Raw genomic sequence first — 19,263 nt, 5'->3', positions numbered from 1 at the left:
TTACTCAGAAATCAATTCCCTTCCTGACAGGTCTCTGGCTGTGGCTGAGATACATCTAAGCCCTGTGACTGCTTCTTCAAATGTCCTTACATGTCCCCTTAATGGCTTCAAAGACATTGTTATTTGTGTGGCTGCTGTCAGCCCTGTGTTGAACTGTAAGAATCTACACAGAGTAGAGCATTTCTGCATCTGTTGTGATTTTTATTAGCACCTTAACAACCATTCTTTACAACAGACAACAGCCATGGTCCAGTCTTCTTTTCACCATGCCAATCCATTAAACAAAGACACACACTCTCCTCCATCACACAGAACTACTCGTCCTCAGGGAAGCAGTGAACCGTGCTACAACAAGAGAGAGCTAGCACCATGGAGCCCCAATGTGTCAGTGCAACAATCAATGCAAGCAACAGTCTGAGTGTTTGGTATTTTCCTGACCTTGAAATCTGCTTTACATGTCCGTGTGGTATTTTGGTGTCCAGGGCAGAGCACATGGTGTACAGTTGAGTGGCTCTTTCAAATGGAGCAGCACAAAATGAGTTGTTGGTATTTTGGTGGAAAAGGTGGAAAAGGGGTAGCCTGGATGTGACATCACATCCAGGCTAGCTGCTTTTCAGCAGGCCCAAAAATTGAGGGACCCTCAAATGCCTTTCAGAAAAAGTTAAAATGGGCAATATGATGGGCCAAAATGCATATCCCCTTATTTTCAGGCTGAATGACAATACACGATATATTACTTACATGTAGACTATATGCAGACTACAACTACCAAGTAGAATAATGATGTGCTATGATTCACCTCACACACAAATAAGTGACTCTCTCTCACACATACATGGGACAGCGCTGTTTTGCATGTGTGCTAGCAATGATTTCATGATTTTTAGCGGAGCAGGTGCATATAGGTCTATCACACTGTTGACTAATTAACAGACTGATCAAAGTAGATTAGCGGCGCTGTGTCTCCATTAATGTTGCAGGACAACTTGTGAGTGGTGAGGTGGAGCTGAGCGGAGTGTGTGAGAGAACAGACACACACTGGCGAGGCTTTACAATAGAAATGGGTCACGTAGCACAACATCACCCTGTATAGATGGAAACAGAATTGTCCATAACTACAGTCGTGGACAAGAACATGTATATCATGGTCACATTTTCAGAAGGCCTATAATAAATTCATTATTGAACCAAACTTCACGAATGTTTTTGCGACAAAGTTGTTTGTGTTCCACTTATTCCATCACAGAAACATGAGAGCTGTAGAAATCATTGGAACAGAAGATGTTCTTTACAAGTGGATGGAAACTTTTCACCACGACTGTATATCTTGTCTGAAAATATAGATACGTCTTAAAAAATTGAGATATTGCCCAGCCCTAAGCCATGGGGCATTATCTATATTCTATACTACATGAGTATCTACTACAGAACTTGGTATTCATTTTAGATAAATAACACCATGAAGTTTCACAAGCACCACAGCCCACATAATACATCGTCATAAGTGCTGGTGCTTGGTTCCTATCTGCCCACACTCTCTTAATGTCATCATTAAACCAGACTAAGGGCTCTAGCTCTAGTTTGGTGACTGCACTAGTTGAAGGGGAGGCATGGTACTGTAGAGGGAGTGGTGATATGAGTCGCACTGAAATCTTGTTGCCAACATTGAGTGAAGCACAGTTGTGTGGGTTATTTTTTACACTTCTGTGAGGTAATTTGGTGAAGGCGCAGATAGATAAATCTCTCTGATATCACACAAAGCCCTTCATTCATGTTAGGTTCAATTCTCCACATTGGTTTTACAATCCTAGACCAGCTCATATGTGATGACACATTAATGCCATCCAGAAGGAAGAGAAATTAATGAGTTTCTTACCAGCATCTGTTGTCTACTAATAGTCTGTTCTCGTGCCCGTTCCTTTACTCTGCTGGCGGTCTTTACAGCCATCTGAAGGCAGCAGGTATCTGTTCCATCTGCAGTCTGAAAACAGTTCACAGGTCCATGAAAAATTTAAGCTCAATTAAAAGTCTCTCTGCTAATAACTCCCTCAGGACTGTAAGACCTGTCCTCTTTCGTGTGTCTCCATCCAAATTACTGGGTAACCGGGGGCAACAACTGTTGAGTGTCATCCTTTTAACGAGTCTGGGCAAAGTATTGCCTGGAGCTCTGCAAGCTTAATTGCAACACGGGCAGATGTGTGGCTGTGATGAGCAACATATGTGATGAAGTTTGTTCAGGTTAAAATGTTATTTTGAAACAACAATTTTGTGGATCATTACCAGGATTATCTTTATGCTGCGATATGTAGGTTGAAGAGGCAAATCTATCATTCTTACATTGTCAGCAACTTTTTTTGTCAAAAAATACATTTACGTTAAAAAAAAACTAGACTGCATTTTAAATTCCACTTTCAATTTTTATGGCACGAGGGTTGGAGTAGACGCTGAGAAGACGCAGCCCAACCCAAACCTGTACTACTGCAAACTGTAAGCTGAGAATGTTATTATTACTGTCTCCAGATGTGATTTCACTAAATGAAACGCATTTATCTGGTGATACAGTAATGTAATTAATTAAACTGGTTCTTGGTGTGGAAATATCAGAAACAGACACATAAGAGCTCCAAAGGGTTCAGGTGGAGTTGGCGTTTTAGTTTAAAATGAACTTTTTGAACACTTTAAGATTGAAGTTGTGGACAAATCTGTCATTGGAGTTCAGGATCCCTGAGGGGAAGAGACTGTAATACATTTCTCAGTTCTGTGTTTCCCACAGGATTATTTCTGAGACTATGGTCTCAAAATTATGAGCGCCCGTGAGTGTCATCTTAACTATATACTGTCTGGTCTGTGTGGTTGAGTGTCATCTTAACTGTCGGTCACCACAGTAGCTCAGTTGGTAGATTAGCGCCCCATGTACAGAGGCTGTGCCCTTGCTGCAGCGGTCCAGGGTTCAAGTCCAACCTGTGGCCCCTTGCTGCATGCCATCCCCCCTCTAACTCATCCCCTTTCCTGTCATGTCTTAAGCTGTCCTATCAAATCAAAAATATTTAGAAGAAATACTTGTGAGAGCACACAGATAAGTTGGCTACTTTTGTTTCTAAAGCTTGGAAAAAACGTCAAGATGGTTTATTTGTTTGGTGCTATATGTCATCTATATGCTGCTGCTCTGGTTTCTGGTCTCTTTTTACTGATAATGGTGTCTTGTGAGGCCGTTCGGCTGGGCACACTGTTTGTGCGTGACACAATAATAAAAAATGAATCAATAAACTACTCAAGTAGAAGGACTGGTCTAACAGGATGACCTCACTTCCAGGTCAAACTGATGTGGTGACGCTCTGAGTTTGAGTTTGTGCTCAGGTAATTAAGCGTGAGCAGCTTTCATCATTACAGGTGTGAGAATCCCTGTTGCTCTCTCAGATGTAGTTAAACAGTTTCTCTTGCTGCTCACATCATCTGTTCATGCTCACAATCCTCTCCTCCCTCGTGCACAAATCCAATTCTGCTCATACAAATCAGTGTCCGTGCGCTCACAGGTTGACTTTCAGACTGAGTAGCATTGGAATTTGTTTTGCTCTGTCAAATCTTTTGTTGTCCAGACAATGTAGATGTTACTATGCTACTATGAGAAGAGACTGTGCAATTCCATTTAGGCGCACCTCCTTCTCACAGTCTGCTATATCAGTCAGAGGCAGCAAAATCTGGAACAGCCTGCCAGCCTCCATAAGAGACTGCTCTACTTTCCTTATTATCAAAAGGCAGTTAAAAAACTGGCTCAAGTCCAACCAGACCTGTAATCATTTCTAATTGAACACACATAGCTCCCCATGCCACTGCGCATGACCGCCCACGGACATGCGCAGTGACATGGGTAAACCATAAGGAGCACTTTACAAATGTACTACCTCTCATTTCATTTTAGCACAACTCCCAACAAGAAATCGTGTTCCGGTCTCTGCATTGTTGCACTTCATCCCATTTACCCACCTCTGACAGCTGATTCAAACCCCAACAACTCTTATGAGCACTGCAACACTTGAGCACTGTAGCACTTCATTATATTGTATGTCTTTGGCTTCGCTGTGTTTCTCTGTTTTTTTTTTGTTGTTGTTGTTGTTCGATTTGTTTGTTTGTTTCTTTGTGTGTATTACTGTCTATCTGTTGTTTTTGTCTTAGTAGTGTTTCTATGTCCCTTGTGTCCTTGTATATTTAAATGGCTTTTAACATCTTGCCTCATCATCTAACACAACATCTAACACTGGCACTTTTACAGTCATGTTCATTAATGTGCACTGTCCTCTTAAAATAAATGTAAAAAAAAATAAATTAATTAAAAAAAAATGTCAAGCAACCTCCAGGTGCTAATGAGCCCTGATGGACCTACAAAGACCTGGAGAGAGGACAGACTCCACATACACAAGAGATCTCTTGTTTTGAATAAACAGTTTAATGGGAGTGCTGTCCTTTATTTTTAAGAGGCATTCAGCACCCTGTATTTAAGTTATATAAGTGAGTCGAGCGCATTGTGTCTTATTTGTAATTATAAAAGTTGCATGACGTAAGCGTTTCTAAAGAAGTACATGTGAATATTCATCATTTAATAGAATGTGTACTTATGGTATAGACATGATACATTATAAGCTCTGAATCTGTGTAAGCCTAAATAAATAGGAATAATTAGCTTTTTATGGTGTCTGACAGAAAAAAAGCATATTTTATTACAAACTCAGGAGGTTGCACTGAAAAATTGCCTGATTGCTGAGACCCTGCTCTATCAACATGTAACTTAAGATTTTTTAATACTTCAACTTTTTTCTTTTCAAAATTGAACCTGTTTCATCCAAATTCTCAAGAGTCAGTGTGCTACCATCAGTAGAAACACGTTTCTCCAAATCAACCAGCCCTGACTCACAGGCAATGTTCTCACAAACTGGACCACATGCCCCCCACTGAGTGTAAAAACAGCTCAGCAACCAAGCCCAGTACACTGACCCAATGCAAGATCAGCATCTAAAGACCCTCTGTGTGGTAGAAACCTGCCAAGTCCCGCTTCCCTTGTGTCGACAACAAACTGGTGATGAATGAGGATCAAGAACAGAATGGACAATACCTGGAGGAAACAGGTCCGGACAGCAAATGTAGACAAAATAAAGCTGTGCCAGCAAGTATTTCAGAGTATAAATAGCCCTATATTGTCAATGAAAATCAGGAAGTGAGGCAGCAACACACAGTTGTACAGTCGTATATAAAATGAACCATCATTTGGTGTCTCCAATCCAAACCCAAACAGTTTACGCTGAAATACAACTCCTTCTTAATGGGTAAGCAGGGAGGGGCCTGGGTCTTTAACAGGGGGTCTGCGACCTCTTGGGGGTCCTCAGAGTTACTGCAGGGGGGCTGCCAAATTAACGACTTATGATATTTTTAAAGTTAAATTTTTGTTGAAATTTTAAATGTGCCTGGAAATTCATGTTGAAATAAGAGTAAGAGTAATTTGTTGAAAAAAAAAAAATTGAGGGTAGTCACTCTTGATTCCTCATGTGAGCAAGCTAACCTAGCCATACGCTAAATCACTATGTGGCTCCGGTCTCTAGCCGTAAACTAGTCAGCCAACTAAAGATTATACATTACTTCAGGTTGCTCTAGGCCCAGTTTGCTAAGCGACAGAATTTTATCCACATTATTCTTCGCCCCAAAGATTACTCACGTGACTTAAGCCACGCTCTGACCCCTCAATTCCACCAGCTCCGTGTTCAGTCCGTCTCCGATCCGCCATGGCAGCTGCATTGCGTATCTTCTCCATTGCAGCTCCGGCAGTCTGGACCCTTCCACGACGGATACACTAGGCTTCTATTTTTTGCCGGATGTGACACTAAACCAAAACTGCTGTTTATCACGGCAACGGTACATTAATCCTCTTTCTTAGAGGGATTGGTACAGCATAGCATTCACTCATGAATCTCTAGGTTGTCACCTGTATCAACTGACTACTGCTAACACTATTATAATTGCTTTGCTCACTTAGCGAACGCTTCTAAAGTACTATCGGTATGTGGGTTATCAAGCACCGAAAGTATTACCTATAATCATCTCTCCATTGACCTCCCCAGGAAACTCGTGGATACAGCACATGTAGTAGGGGGTCCTTGCTCCGTTTCTCTATCAGCTTACAGGTCCTCAGGCTGAAAACATTGAAGACCGCTGCTCTAAAGGGCAACAGGGTACAGCTGATGGATGGATGTATAATACAGTATGAAGGACATGCAATGCTTACTGTGAGCCTCTCACTAAGGGGGTGGTGTCAATATGGGCTGTAATGCACATCACGTGCCCCCACTTTATGTACCCCTCCACCTCCCGAAATGAATTTACACAGAAAAAAATGAGACTGAGATTAACAACCGACACATATCTCCAGTTTAATGGTCACACTTCATCATTCTGCTTGTCTGTGTCAGACTCCATCTTAGCCTCGCTGCGTATGAACAAACCCTGAGAGATGTGGACACTTGCAATGAGTCATTCATCCATCATCTATCTTTTCTTGGGTGCATCTTATCTTTTGACAAAATTACTTCAATGAGTTATGCACTGCAACGCTGAAACACACGGTCTGGTAAGTTTATCTACCAGTTTACAGTCTATCTTTTTAATGAGGAGCATGTTTTTGTTTTGTCCCTCTGTCCACTGCTCTTTTTTTCTATACAACAGTCAGTTAAAATATCAATATGCTGTTAGTTGGAGGCCTTACAATGAAGAATGTCTCTCCTGCAGTGTATTCAGCAAAGCTATTACAGAGCAGATTGGAAAAACAAAATCAATCTCTCTGTTGCAGAGTCAGTTTTTTGTGGGTATAGACTCCTGCAGTAACTGTGTTCTCATCACATCCAGGCTCCAGAGAATGTTTCTCCACTCTCACCCAAAGAATTAAATGTTAGCTACACTTTATTGACTCTGAGATGGTATGGCTTTAGTGACCGAAACTATACACCTCAGTCAGAGCCTCCTTGGTCACCATAGGGGTCCAGAGAGTTAGGATTCCTGGCAGTGTAATTGCAAATTCCAGGCTCAGTTCCTTCAGGGGACCTTTGTTGGTTGCTGTTGTCCCTCATACCTCTCCTCATTTCATATCAACACAACAACAAAACAGAGCTCCCTGGTGGCGGTGCGTATAGTATATTAATTTGAATGCAGAGCAGTGAAATGTAGCATGCAGAGTGCACAGAGAGCATGGTTGTTGGTTGAACACATGAAGACGGTATGAGATTAGGAAAGATCTAATATCATCCAGAATTTATTATCCTTGGTTGCATTAGGGGTCAATCATGGCCAGTTACACTGAGTCGTCTCATCCCTCTGCTGGCTCCTCTCATTAACAGTCAGGATTCACCATCTGCTCTTTGTTTGGTGCTAAGAAATGGCCAGATATTGGGATCATTGTCTTTTCTTTCAAGGCATCTGGCATTTTTAGTTGTTTTTGAGATAATTCAGTGCAGCCACTTCGTGATTCTGTGTGTTGTTTTTGAGATTTATGTAGAAGGAATGATTTTGGTAATATAACCTGCTTTCTATGCTACAGCAGCTCTTGTGAAGCTTCGTAAATCTGTCAGAATTAAAACATGTCACACAACTCTTCTCGAGTAAGCCGTGGTTCAGCGACTTCATCAAACTCGTTTAGTTGTCCTGCCTTCATCAGTGTGGTGCCACAACCTTGATGAAGGAAGAGTTGTGCGAACTGGCGTAGTTGCGTTGAAGCTCACACTGGTCTGCACCTTGATTTTTGTTTGCTCTCAATCACAAAAAGTCTGGCACGAATAAAGAAGGTAGATTGTTAATGAAGGCTGAGATTACCTTTAACGTCCAACATAGCATATTCTGCATAATATATATTTTCACTACTCTAATTCCATCAGAACAACAAAGTCATGTCAGTCTGCTGTTCACACTTTCAGCAAAAACTGTTTGATTTGTTTGTATTGTGTTTTTTCTAGTGGTGTTAAGCTGCTCAGATTTTTGCCAGCTGACTGAACAGGCATTAGTCAGGTGTAGGTGGAGAAAGCTAGTAGCATGTGCTCGTTAGCACGGGCCCTTGGATGGCCAATTAGCTCAGGGCGACAGGGTGGCTCCCTATGAGAGAGAGAGAGAGTTGTGCTCACACTGCTGCTGTACTACTCAGACTGACGTCCACAAGAGAAATCCTATCAGTAAGCAGTTGGTGCAGGTTGTGTACCCAGTATAACGTTACACAACGTTACTAACACTCAGATGTTTTAGTAGACAAAAACCTTTGATTTCATCAAGAAACATTTTCAGAAACGTGTTGTGGAAAATATATTGATTGCTAAGGTTCCCATGCACACTCGAAATGGAGCTACTGCCATCTTTTCTCAAGTTGCAGCAGACCAAGGTCTTATTTTATTGATTATTTTTATGAATGCTTGTTGTGAGAAACAAAAACAATGTATCACAGTTGTCCTGATTGTGGTTCCACTATACTCAATGGCTTTCTATGTGACACCTCGTGGTAAAATTGGCCCAACCTATAAGTTTTCTCAGTGATACTTAATAATTCATGCTGATATTTCAAATAGAAAGCCTGCCCAAAATGGGAGAGGATTTGTCATTTTTTGGCTGCTGGAAGGCTGTTAATGTGAAACCTTTGTGGAGGAAGTGTTTCATATCAACCGGTTTCGTGCCGTGGAAATGTGCACTTTACTATACTATAATATACTATGTCAATGGAAAGTTAAGGGAAGTTTCGCATCATAATACTGTTTAATATAATGAAAAAAAGGAAAATAAAAGACTGCATGCCAATCAGACACTTTGTCCACATTGTTAATTACAAGTGACCAGATCAGATTTTCGTGTCCAGACATAACCAACCTATCTGCATAGTATAGGGCTGAGACACATCTGTGGAACTCTGATTTGAATCACATTTCAAACAACCTCCAAATGTGGTTCAGATTTGATTTGAGAAAATTGCATTTTCTGTGGTTTTCTGCTGTCCAGACTTCCTAAAATCAATCTGGATACAATCTGGATTTGGCCTCTGAACTACAGGCCTGTTTCAGAGGCCTACTTCTCTCTGCAGTCTCTTTACAGTATTTGAGAATTCATGGTCTGTGCTAAGGGGAGAGTCGCATTTCATACACTGCGCATCCGCAAAATACACAACCGTATATACACAACTCAGAAGGCCGCCTAATAATGTCAGTGTTTACACAAGCTATCATGCTGTGACTGTAAAAATCTATTCTTGCATTTTGTCATACAAGAAACAAACGTCAGATTTAAACTGCAAAGGAAACACCTGGTTCCGTGTAGAACCTTGTCTGTGTTTTGATCCTGGTTCCTTTTGTTCAGAACGTAGGTATAGATCTCAAGTTCTTGATTTTGAAAACATGAATCAAGGCGTGCATGTGTTAACATATTTCTTCATAGGCAACTGTCAGGTTCTCGAAACTGTGCGTCTTTTCCCATGCTGTGTATCCTCTTACTGAGTTATTTTTCTTTGATTGTTTCATCAGACCCAGGACACTCTGAACCCCAACAACCTGGAATACTGGATGGAGGACATCTACACACCAGGCTATGACTCACTGCTCAAGAGGAAAGAAGCAGAGTTCAGGAGGGCTAAGGTGTGTAAGATCGGAGCGCTGATCGCAGCCGCGACCTGCACTGTGATCCTGGTCATCGTTGTTCCAATTTGCACCATGAAAACATGAGAGCACCAGGATGGAGTGACTATGACAGCTGGAGGTTTTTGTTTTTAATGCAGTATTTACTCCTGGTGGTCTTTCTTGCCAATATAAAATGATTAGGACAGCTCCTGTACAATAGAAATGAACTCAGCAAGTGCATAATATATACTGTATATCTATTGGTTTAACAGTTGTAGTTTATTGTATTACTATAAACCGTGCGGGACAGTTGAAGTGCATTGGTTTAATTGTCCAACTTCAACAACTGCAGCAGATGATCACTGAACTCAATTGGATTTGTTATTGTAGCCAGCGAATGATATTTTTATTTTTCGTATAATTACTGTACAGTGTATTTTGATCAAAGTTATTTTTGATGAATTATCTGGTTGAATGTGAGAATTTCTCTTTATTTTATTATCTTTCTTCAATAACAGCAAGCATTTTAAGTAAGGAAATTTGTGCACACACATTTTTCTAATTAGAAATATACTGAAGTACTTTAGTTTAAATAGAAGTGTACTTGTACATAGATTGCAGACACAGTATGACTGCACAGCCAAACTGAATGTATTGATATTGTTCGCCTACTTGGAAATGAATGAAGTCACTTGAATGTTGCTGCCCTCTCCTCCTCTGTCTGAATTCTAACCAGCCAACAGCACATACCTGCTCCTCTTCCTGAAACGCTGGTTTTAATTTTTTTGAGACTAGTGGAGATCAGCTAGGAGGATTGTAGAGCTCAGCATATCGACATCCCTCACTAGCACAAACTAAACAGAACAGCATCCCTCAGATTGGGTTTGTCCACACATTTACTACTGCAGTCTCCTTAAATGCCTTAAAGTACAAACACTTGTTGCCCAACTGCCCACTTATTATTACCAAGCACGTTTCATGGCTAGCAGACAACTGAATTTAGCTTCAATACATACTGCCGTGGTCAAATGTTTACATCCATGTGTAAAGAACATGTATATCACAGTGTCTTCACTTCCAATGATTTCTACAGCTCTCATTTTTTTGTGATGGAATGAGAGGAACACAAACTACTTTGTCACAAAAACATTAATGAAGTGTGGTTCAATAATGAATTTGTTATAGGTCTTCTGAAACTGTGACCAAATCTGCTGGATCAAAAATATACATTGGTGATTATAGAAAGTTGTGTGAATCAAATGTTCTTTGTAGCATGGCCTCTTAACTTCTTCTGAGTGAATTCTGATTGACAACAGCTGGTGACATTTCTGGGCCCATTGTAATAGGGCTTGTTCGATACATCCATTAGGCTCAGCCACAAACACAAACACTACAATGGGAAACTCTTAGGAGCTCAGCATTGATCTGAAATAACACATTATTGATTTGAAAAAGTCAGGAAAGTCACTTGGAGCCATTTCAAAGCAGTTACAGGTGCCAAGATCAACTGTACAAACACCTGTTTGTAAGTATAAAGTGTATGGCACAGTTGTGTCACTGCCACTATCACCTGCTGCTGAGAGTAAACTGGTCTGATGGTCAAGAGTCAACCAAAACCCACCAAAAAGCAAGTCTGCAATGAATTAGGAGCTGCTGGAAGACAGGTGTCAGTGTCCACAGTCAAGTGTGTTTTACATCAACATGAGCTGAGAGGCTGCTGTGGAAGAAAGAAGCCCTTGATCCAGATGCGGCACCTTAAAGTTGGACTGAAGTTTCCTGCTGATCACATGGACAAAGAAAAAAACCTTCTGGAGGAAAACTCTGTGGTCACATGAAACAAAGCATGGTGCTGGTAGTATTATGCTGTGGGCTGTTTTGGATCTGCTGCTCTAAAGAAAGTAAATGGAATAATGAAGGAGGATTATCTCCAAATTCTTCAGGAAAACCTAAAATCATCAGCAGAAGATTGGCTCTTAGGTGCAGTTGGGTGTTCCAACAGGACAATGATCCCAAACACACACCAAAAGGAATGGCTGAATCAGGCTAGAATTGAGGTTTTGGAATGGTCTTCCACAAGTCCTGAACTGAACCCCATCGAGAACATGTCGACTGTGCTGAAGAAACAAGTCTTTGTCAGGAAGCCAACAAATGCAGTTGCACTTCACAGATTCTGTCAAGAGGAGTGCTTAAACATTCAGCCAGTGGACGACCAGAAGCTTGTGGATGGCTATCAAAAGCACCTAACTGAGGTGAAAGGAGCCAAAATAACCAAATATTAGGATTACTGTATGTATATTTATGACCCAGCAGATTTGGTCTCATTTTCAGAAGACCTATAATTAATTCATTATTGAACCAAACTTTATGAATGTTTTTGTGACAAAGCAGTTTCTGTTCCACTCATTCCATCACAGAAAAATGAGAGCTATAGAAATCATTGCAATGAACATGTATATCATGGCTGTCTTCAGTTCCAAGTGGATGTAAACTTTTCACCACGACTGTACAGTAATTGTAGCCTTATGTTTAGTTTTCTTAAAGTTGGTGTAATATTATATTCTTTCTTATTGTCAACAACATTTCCACAATGTGTTAGTCCGTCTAACAACATCCCTACCCTGTCATCAGAGACAACCGGTCATGGTCAATATACTTATTCAACCTGGTAAAGACATTTTTTTTGACAAATCAAATTCCTGTGCAAAGTTCTGGTCAACTTTTACAGAGGAGCAAGAGAAAGCATCCTGACTGTAAACATCACAAACTGGCATGGTTCATCACAGCCCAGGACAGGAAGGCTCTACAGCGGCTGATTCAAACCACCAGAACATCACTGGTACCATCTACAAAGCATCAGTGACATCAGTGAAGTGAGATGTCTGCACAGAGCCCAAAGATACTAAAAGACAACACCCACCCAGCCACAGTCTGTTCACCCTGCTGCCATCTGACAACAGGTACAGAAGTATCTGCTGCTGTACCACCAGACTACAGAGCAGCTTCACTCCTCAGGCTGTGAGACTCTTGATCCCATCCTCACCACTCCATTCTGAATAGTGAATTTTTCTGACTTGATTATTATTTATACAGATTATTTATTAATCTGTATGGTTTTTGTGTTAAATTAATCTTGAATCCCCTAAGAAACTGCATTCTACTAAAAAACATACATCTTTAATCACAATATAGTTAAAAGTCTCAGTAATCTCCTGAAACAACTGGCCACTGTAGTTTTTAGCAAATGTTACTCAATCAAAAGCAAATGTCAGTGCATTTGTTGGGACTATTTTCAGTGGCATATACACATTTGATGCTCCAGTGGGTATTTCCGTCAGTAGTAGGATAGTGTGCTGTAAATGGGATTGAGTCAAAATAAACTAGTGTGTGTGTTAGAAGGAACATGTGACCCGGTGCGACAGTGTGGCTTGTTGATGTGTTTTTAATCACTTTATGGACGACAATAGAGTTCACAGAGGAAGAAGATATATGAGGCTTGTGATGCACACTCAGTAAGTGTTAGTATGATAACTTTAATGTTGGTATGGGGTCTGCACATTGGATTTGTTGACAATAAGAAATATACAGCATATTAACAGCCTTATCCTTTCACCTTAATATAGCTGAACACCAATAATGTATCCTCCATAGAGCCCAGTTAACAGAAGTTCATTTGATACATCTCTTTAGTGCTCTGCTACTCAACACAACAGCCCTGCAATAAATTCTACCTTTATGAATCTCATAGTGTTCACCAGAGAGGAGTTTATTCAACTCTGTGGTCATTTGTAGTGAGTGGTGCTGTTGTATTGGACCCCATTATGTTGAGAAATGTTCTAACACAAAACAGAAATGTACGCAGCCATAAAGTTATGAATCAATGTCAAAGGAGATTAGTCTGGTTCCAGATCGCCATCCATAACTGATTCAAGTAGGTCTGGTTTTATGGTCAATGATGGGTGTTTCAGCCAATCAGAGAATTTAATGCTGGCTCATCCATGGGCATTAAAAAAAAAAATTTAAAAATTAAATTAGTTAATTAGTGCCAACACATTCCTATAAGACAATAGTTGCTGTCTCTCTTAACATGTTTTATACATTTTTCAATACATTTTGGGTCTTCATGATCCAATTTGGCAATAACTTTATGGGAGAGGAGGAGGGAGAGTGTTGTCATGCATTTCTCTGTTTCTCTGCCCAGTAGATGATGTATGAAACAGTAGTTAAACAGAGCGTAGAACACTTTATGATTTGACAGATTCTAAGGACTTTATAGTAACATAATTAATTTTGATTTCATGTTATTATGGTGTCCAGAACAATTTCAAGTATAAAATAATTTCTGTATATTTTTTTAAATTTTATTTTCTGTATCAACTTCACAAATGCATGAATGAATAAAGCCAACATTAATCAATAAAGTCTAACACCACCACAGCAACAACCACCACAAGGCTGCTGATAAAACTGCATCCCTAGTTTTTATTTTCCCATGCTTATTTAGACAGATCAGAACCTCCCTCAGCCTGCACACTATGTCAGTGCAGTATTGAGATCCTGCAGTTGATACTGGCAGACCGATATAACGTGATTCTAAGAACTTCTAGCATGTAAATGCATTAATACTGACTGCTGAAGTAGCTAGGTTTACAGGAGATAATTTTAAAATTGCCATTGTGCCAGACACATATTGAATTTAAAAAATGCATAAATGATAGAAGTACCAAACTAAACTCAAAAACAAATTCCATGTATTTCTATCAATAAACTCACCAAAAAATATAATAGCACTGAGGGATGAGAGAAAACGACAGCATAGAGCCTTTGCGGGAGTGACATGGATAACCAGGGGAAAATATAAATTGTGCTATATAATATTGTGCTGACCTTTATTTAACGAAAATTCGTCTTCGATCCTTTTTATTAGTTGCTTATCCTATCTTTGTTAATATAGGATACAAATTCTGGGGTTAGAGGCATTACTTGTTTCACTTTCTGAAGGGGGGGCATGACAGAGAAAGTTTGAGAACCACTGACTTGAGCCAAGTTATATACACATAAACCTGCAACAGGTCGGGATGTTTGGCACAGTCTCAGTAGCTCATAGTGTGGGATGAAACTGAACTTGTGTTCAGATGAGAGGTGGACATTCATACATCACATTTATTTTCTAGGTTGTCATTACTTCGACAGCAGTGGGATTAGATTGAGCTATAGTTACACAGCAGGACATGCTACTATTTTAAGCAGCCCAGTGTCTCTTGGGATTAAATCCACATTACAGCACCTTATGTCTAATGCCAACTTCTAGTGCCTGTGCAGGAAGTAGTGCACCATAAACACAAGCTTTTGTAACCTCAGTCATGCTGTGGCTGCTGTGCAGATATTGTAGTTTGATTTGAAAACATTGGCATTCAAAACAAATATATATAACAATTGGATATAACAGAGCCTTTTTACAGAATTGTCCAATGTTCTCTAATGGCAATAAGGTTGAGGTTGGTAGACACCTGAGCGGAGGTCACATAAAGGTCACATATATTTCTCTTCTATCACCAAAGGTCTTCAGAGCTCAGAGTGATCAAGTGAAAGCCAGCCCTGTTAATTAAGTGAGTCACTGGTGCACTGCTTCTGCCCTTCAGTATGGTGCCTGGCGCCTGATGGTGTCATCATTGCACAACCTCAATAGTGCAGCACACCCAATATAGCTCCTGAATGGAGGATTTAATGTGCTGAGGAACAGTTTGTGGTGGCTGATGGGAAAAGGCTGTGAAATTAAATGGATACTTCCCCAATAGATCCCTCTGACTGACAGCCTGACCTCCACTACTGGTGGTTTTCTTCTTACGTCTATAACTAGAACGTCACTGTTCAGTTTACAACTGAATCACTGTACTAATTAAATGGTTCTGGTTTAGAATGTGAATTTAAACCATCTACTGTCTGTAATGAAGAAATCAGCTGTAAGAGCCACTGTTGGTGTTTGGGTTTGTCTGTGAACCATCTGGATCTGCCTTCAGTACAGGACATGTGGGCTGCAGCACACTGTAGGAGTCTGTAAATAGTTTCAGGTTTGAGGCACATTGTGGGAGCAGGTGTTAACTGGAATATTACAACAATAAAAATGTATTGTTCTGACTGTTAATGGATCTGTTTTTTTATGATGTTATATTCTGTATTACCTGATAATATTTCATTACTGATGGAAGACAATCTCATACATCTTTCTGTTACAAAAAAAAAGTAAGCCAACTAGTTGCATGCTCCACAAAGTTCTTTATTGTTCTGTCTGGGCACTTTTTAATTCATCTTGAACATGGAATGTGAATTTCAATATTAAATTGTCATTCAAACTTTGAAATGGTTATAAGGCAATGTTTGTTTCAACAATTTAACTTTTTTTAAATATTTTTTAATACATACAACTATCTATTTTTTATTACATTAGTGAATGGGTGGAAAACAGTGTTGTGAAATTATTTGTCTTAATGAAATGCAAAGAGAATACTAACACGGTATGATGGCATTCTGTTGGGATGTGATGCACTTTTCACTTGTAAAGCTGCATTGCAAGGTACCAAGGGGTTATTCTACTGTTGGTGTCTTTCATCCTCCCGAGCCACTTCAATGCCCAGTGGTCCACCTCCAGGGTGAATTCTCTCCCTCCTAAAGAGGTAGTACTTGAGGGAATCCAAAGCCATTAATTGCCAGGCATTCCTTCTCCATTGTTGAATAGCGCACTCCCCACAGCTTCCTGCTCACAAATGCCACCAGATGACGATCCTCTTCAGGACCCTGAAGGAGAACTGCACCCAGCCCAATGCTCTGAGGCATCAGTCAGACGAACAGCTGCTGGAAGTCAGGGCAGTACAACACTGGATCCCTGCTCAGGGCCTGCTGGATATCCATGAAGGCTGCTTCTGCCTCTTCTGTCCAACACTTTTGTTTTTATAATGAAGTTATCAGTTGTCAAAAACTACCTGGCTGTATCTGGCCTGCTACCTCAGTACCTCCCTAATAGCAAGGGTGGCTTGTTTTTCTATCTCTTTCGGGAGGGTTGGGCTTAAGCTTTGAATGTTTAAATATATAATAGTTTAAGTGGAACACATTGTAACACTCCTTCTCCTAATGCACAAGTTTTATTTTTCATTATTCTATTTATTTTGTACTTTTACATACACACACACACACACACACACAAGATGCTTTTCAGTTTTGCAGCTGAATGTGACCAAGTACCTTCTGTTATTTATCAGCCCTACATAAAAATATGACCTACGCAAGAGTGCATTCTGTTGTGTATTACTGCTTAATACACTACAGGAGGGTTTTCACTTTCTCTCAAAACCGTGACAAGTCATTTTTGATTTTTGATTTTCCCTCAATTTTTGTTTACCCAGTTCACACAGATGTATGGCATTTAGTTAACTGGACTTTTAACTCCAGGAAAAGGTGCTTCTGTGCAGATCAGTTTTACATGGGTGGCGTGGTGCATCAGTGGTTAGCACCGCTTCCTCAGATATTTAAATCTCATTTACTATCTGGAACTGGCTGTTTCATAGTACCTCTGGTCAAAAGCAGAACTTACAAGAACCCTTTCATTCCCACTGCAATATGCATTTTAAACAAGGAAAAATAGACACTACTATTTCGATGCCGCTTTGCACTCCTGCTTTTATTGATTCATGGAACAGTTGTGTGATATTATGTGAGTCGCATGTGTGTGAATCTTTTTTCATGTTTGATTCCTAACCAAAGGTAGTTTTTGGTCACTATTGTGATAGACAGTAAAGTTTCTTGAATTGAAATTGACTGGGAGGAGAGAGGCCAGCAGTGTATATATCGGGAACTAAATGATCAGTTCCGTAAAAGCACTGACCATCACGTCCCAAAACACAGGAGATTAATAAGAATGAAATTCTTCTCCTTTCATGATGTCAATTTAAAATCTGTCAATTTAAGCAACAGCTACTGTAACTTAATAATTAGATAAAATGTACTTAGATTAGCGAGGATGTGCACAGTCAGTGGATACACTTCCATGCGGTCATCTTCCTCTTAGTAAATTGAAACTCCTCATAGAAGAGGTTGCTGACCCCTGCCAGGTTCCTGCCTTGTTCACTCCAGCCAGAGTTAATAAGAAGCCACCATCCTGTTAGCATCCTCCTTCAGCTAAACCAGAAAACTTGTTACTTCTAGCTGTCATCATCTTTGATCCAAATCATGGCAGCTTCTATATCTTTAAATAAACTAGATTTGAGGTTAAACTTGTCATTTCTGAGCCATTTGTGTCCAAGTTTGGCCAGCTGAAAGCTCCTGATAACCCTGACACAAAGTGGGACACACCACACAGGGAGATACTTGGGAAAGCTGAATGTGGGAGCTGTCAAAACAATGCCATCTGCAGTGTGGTATATTTGAAAAATAATAAAAATCAAGGTTCTTCAGGTAAAATCCTTTAATCATAAGCTGGTATCAGGTTAAGATAGAAGCAACAATTTTCAGTGATTGACCATTAATTATGCATTACAGTTTCACTGACTGAACTGTTAACCTGCCAAAAGGACATTTAGAAAACCACATCCTCCTGAAAGTGTGTTTTCAGCCCTTTGCAGTTTTGTTATGTTTCTCTGACAGTCCTTTTCCTTTTAACCTGACAATCAGCCCCAAGATGCTGTAAACGCAATCAGTGTAGCTTTTTGATGCTGTAGCTACAAGCAACAGGGGAGGCCAGAAATCTGCTGCAGAAAAGTTGTGCCTGAAGACCTGAACAATCACTGCAAAATGAAAAGGATAAGACAAACTGTACCATTCACTGCAACATCAGAGATTACCCATTTAGACATATCCCAAACATTTCACAAAGCTGAAGAGCAGGAACTGTCTGGAATGTCAATTCACTTGATCCATCTCTGCCACTGGTGCACAATACATCACAGTTGAATTATATTGTTGAATTATTGAACGATACCCATGCTGGGTCCTGGTGCAGTCACCCTGTCGTCATTGGAAATGGGATAGATGGCGGTGTAGGGAGCCGTGTCTTCGAGTTACAGGTTTCTCGTGAGCGTCAATGGTGGTGGTATTAATGGTTACTCTTCCGTGGTTTCCGCCAAAGCCACTGCAACTGGACTTGAGGCAGTAGTAGAAGAGCTCAAAGACTGGGATAGGCCAAACTGGGTTTTGAAGTCATGCGCACCTGCGACTCTGGTTTAACTGATGCAATATAACTCCCCGCCAGGTCTATGGGTGTGGAGGACACAACCGGTACCCTAGGGGACCATCACAGTGACATTACCACTTTGAGGCAGCTCTGGTGGCTTGTCAGGCTGATTCCCAATGCCCAAGCTAAAACAGCCTCTATGGAGCTGCGATTCATCTATCTGTCCTGCTAAGGGGTGGAGGGGTGATGTTCACTGGGTGGAACCAATCTGGGCCCTTCCTCTGGAGCGCTCTGGTAAGCATAACTACCAGGAGCATATATTGGTAGAGATACTCAGGGTTGCAAGTGGAGTTCAGCTGGGTAGGTGTCAATGGGTGGATGATCCTTGGGCCATTCTCCGACGCGTATTAATCTAAGGGTGACCAAATCCTACCCCCTGTGTAGTTTCAGAGGGCTTCTCCACAAGGCACCCACATTTTG

General features: G+C 40.5%; 1 protein-coding gene across 4 annotated transcripts in view; it reads left to right on the top strand.

Annotated features, from left to right (window-relative positions):
• Positions 1-10,325, top strand: part of minar1 (membrane integral NOTCH2 associated receptor 1) — a 36,302-nt gene extending 25,977 nt beyond the window's left edge. For all 4 annotated transcript variants that reach the window (XM_084351823.1, XM_084351821.1, XM_084351822.1 and 1 more), the window contains exon 5: positions 9,531-10,325. In XM_084351823.1, coding sequence (XP_084207949.1) covers positions 9,531-9,728 — 198 coding nt within the window. In that variant the 3' untranslated portion in view covers positions 9,729-10,325. The remainder of the gene's footprint in view (positions 1-9,530) is intronic.
• The last annotated feature ends 8,938 nt before the right edge of the window (positions 10,326-19,263 follow it).

This window comes from Pagrus pagrus (assembly GCF_965226575.1).
Source record: "Pagrus pagrus genome assembly, chromosome: 1".
In the NCBI taxonomy this organism is placed as follows: Eukaryota; Metazoa; Chordata; class Actinopteri; order Spariformes; family Sparidae; genus Pagrus; species Pagrus pagrus.
Note: the sequence above shows the minus strand (reverse complement) of the source record. Positions and strands in the feature narration are given on the sequence as shown.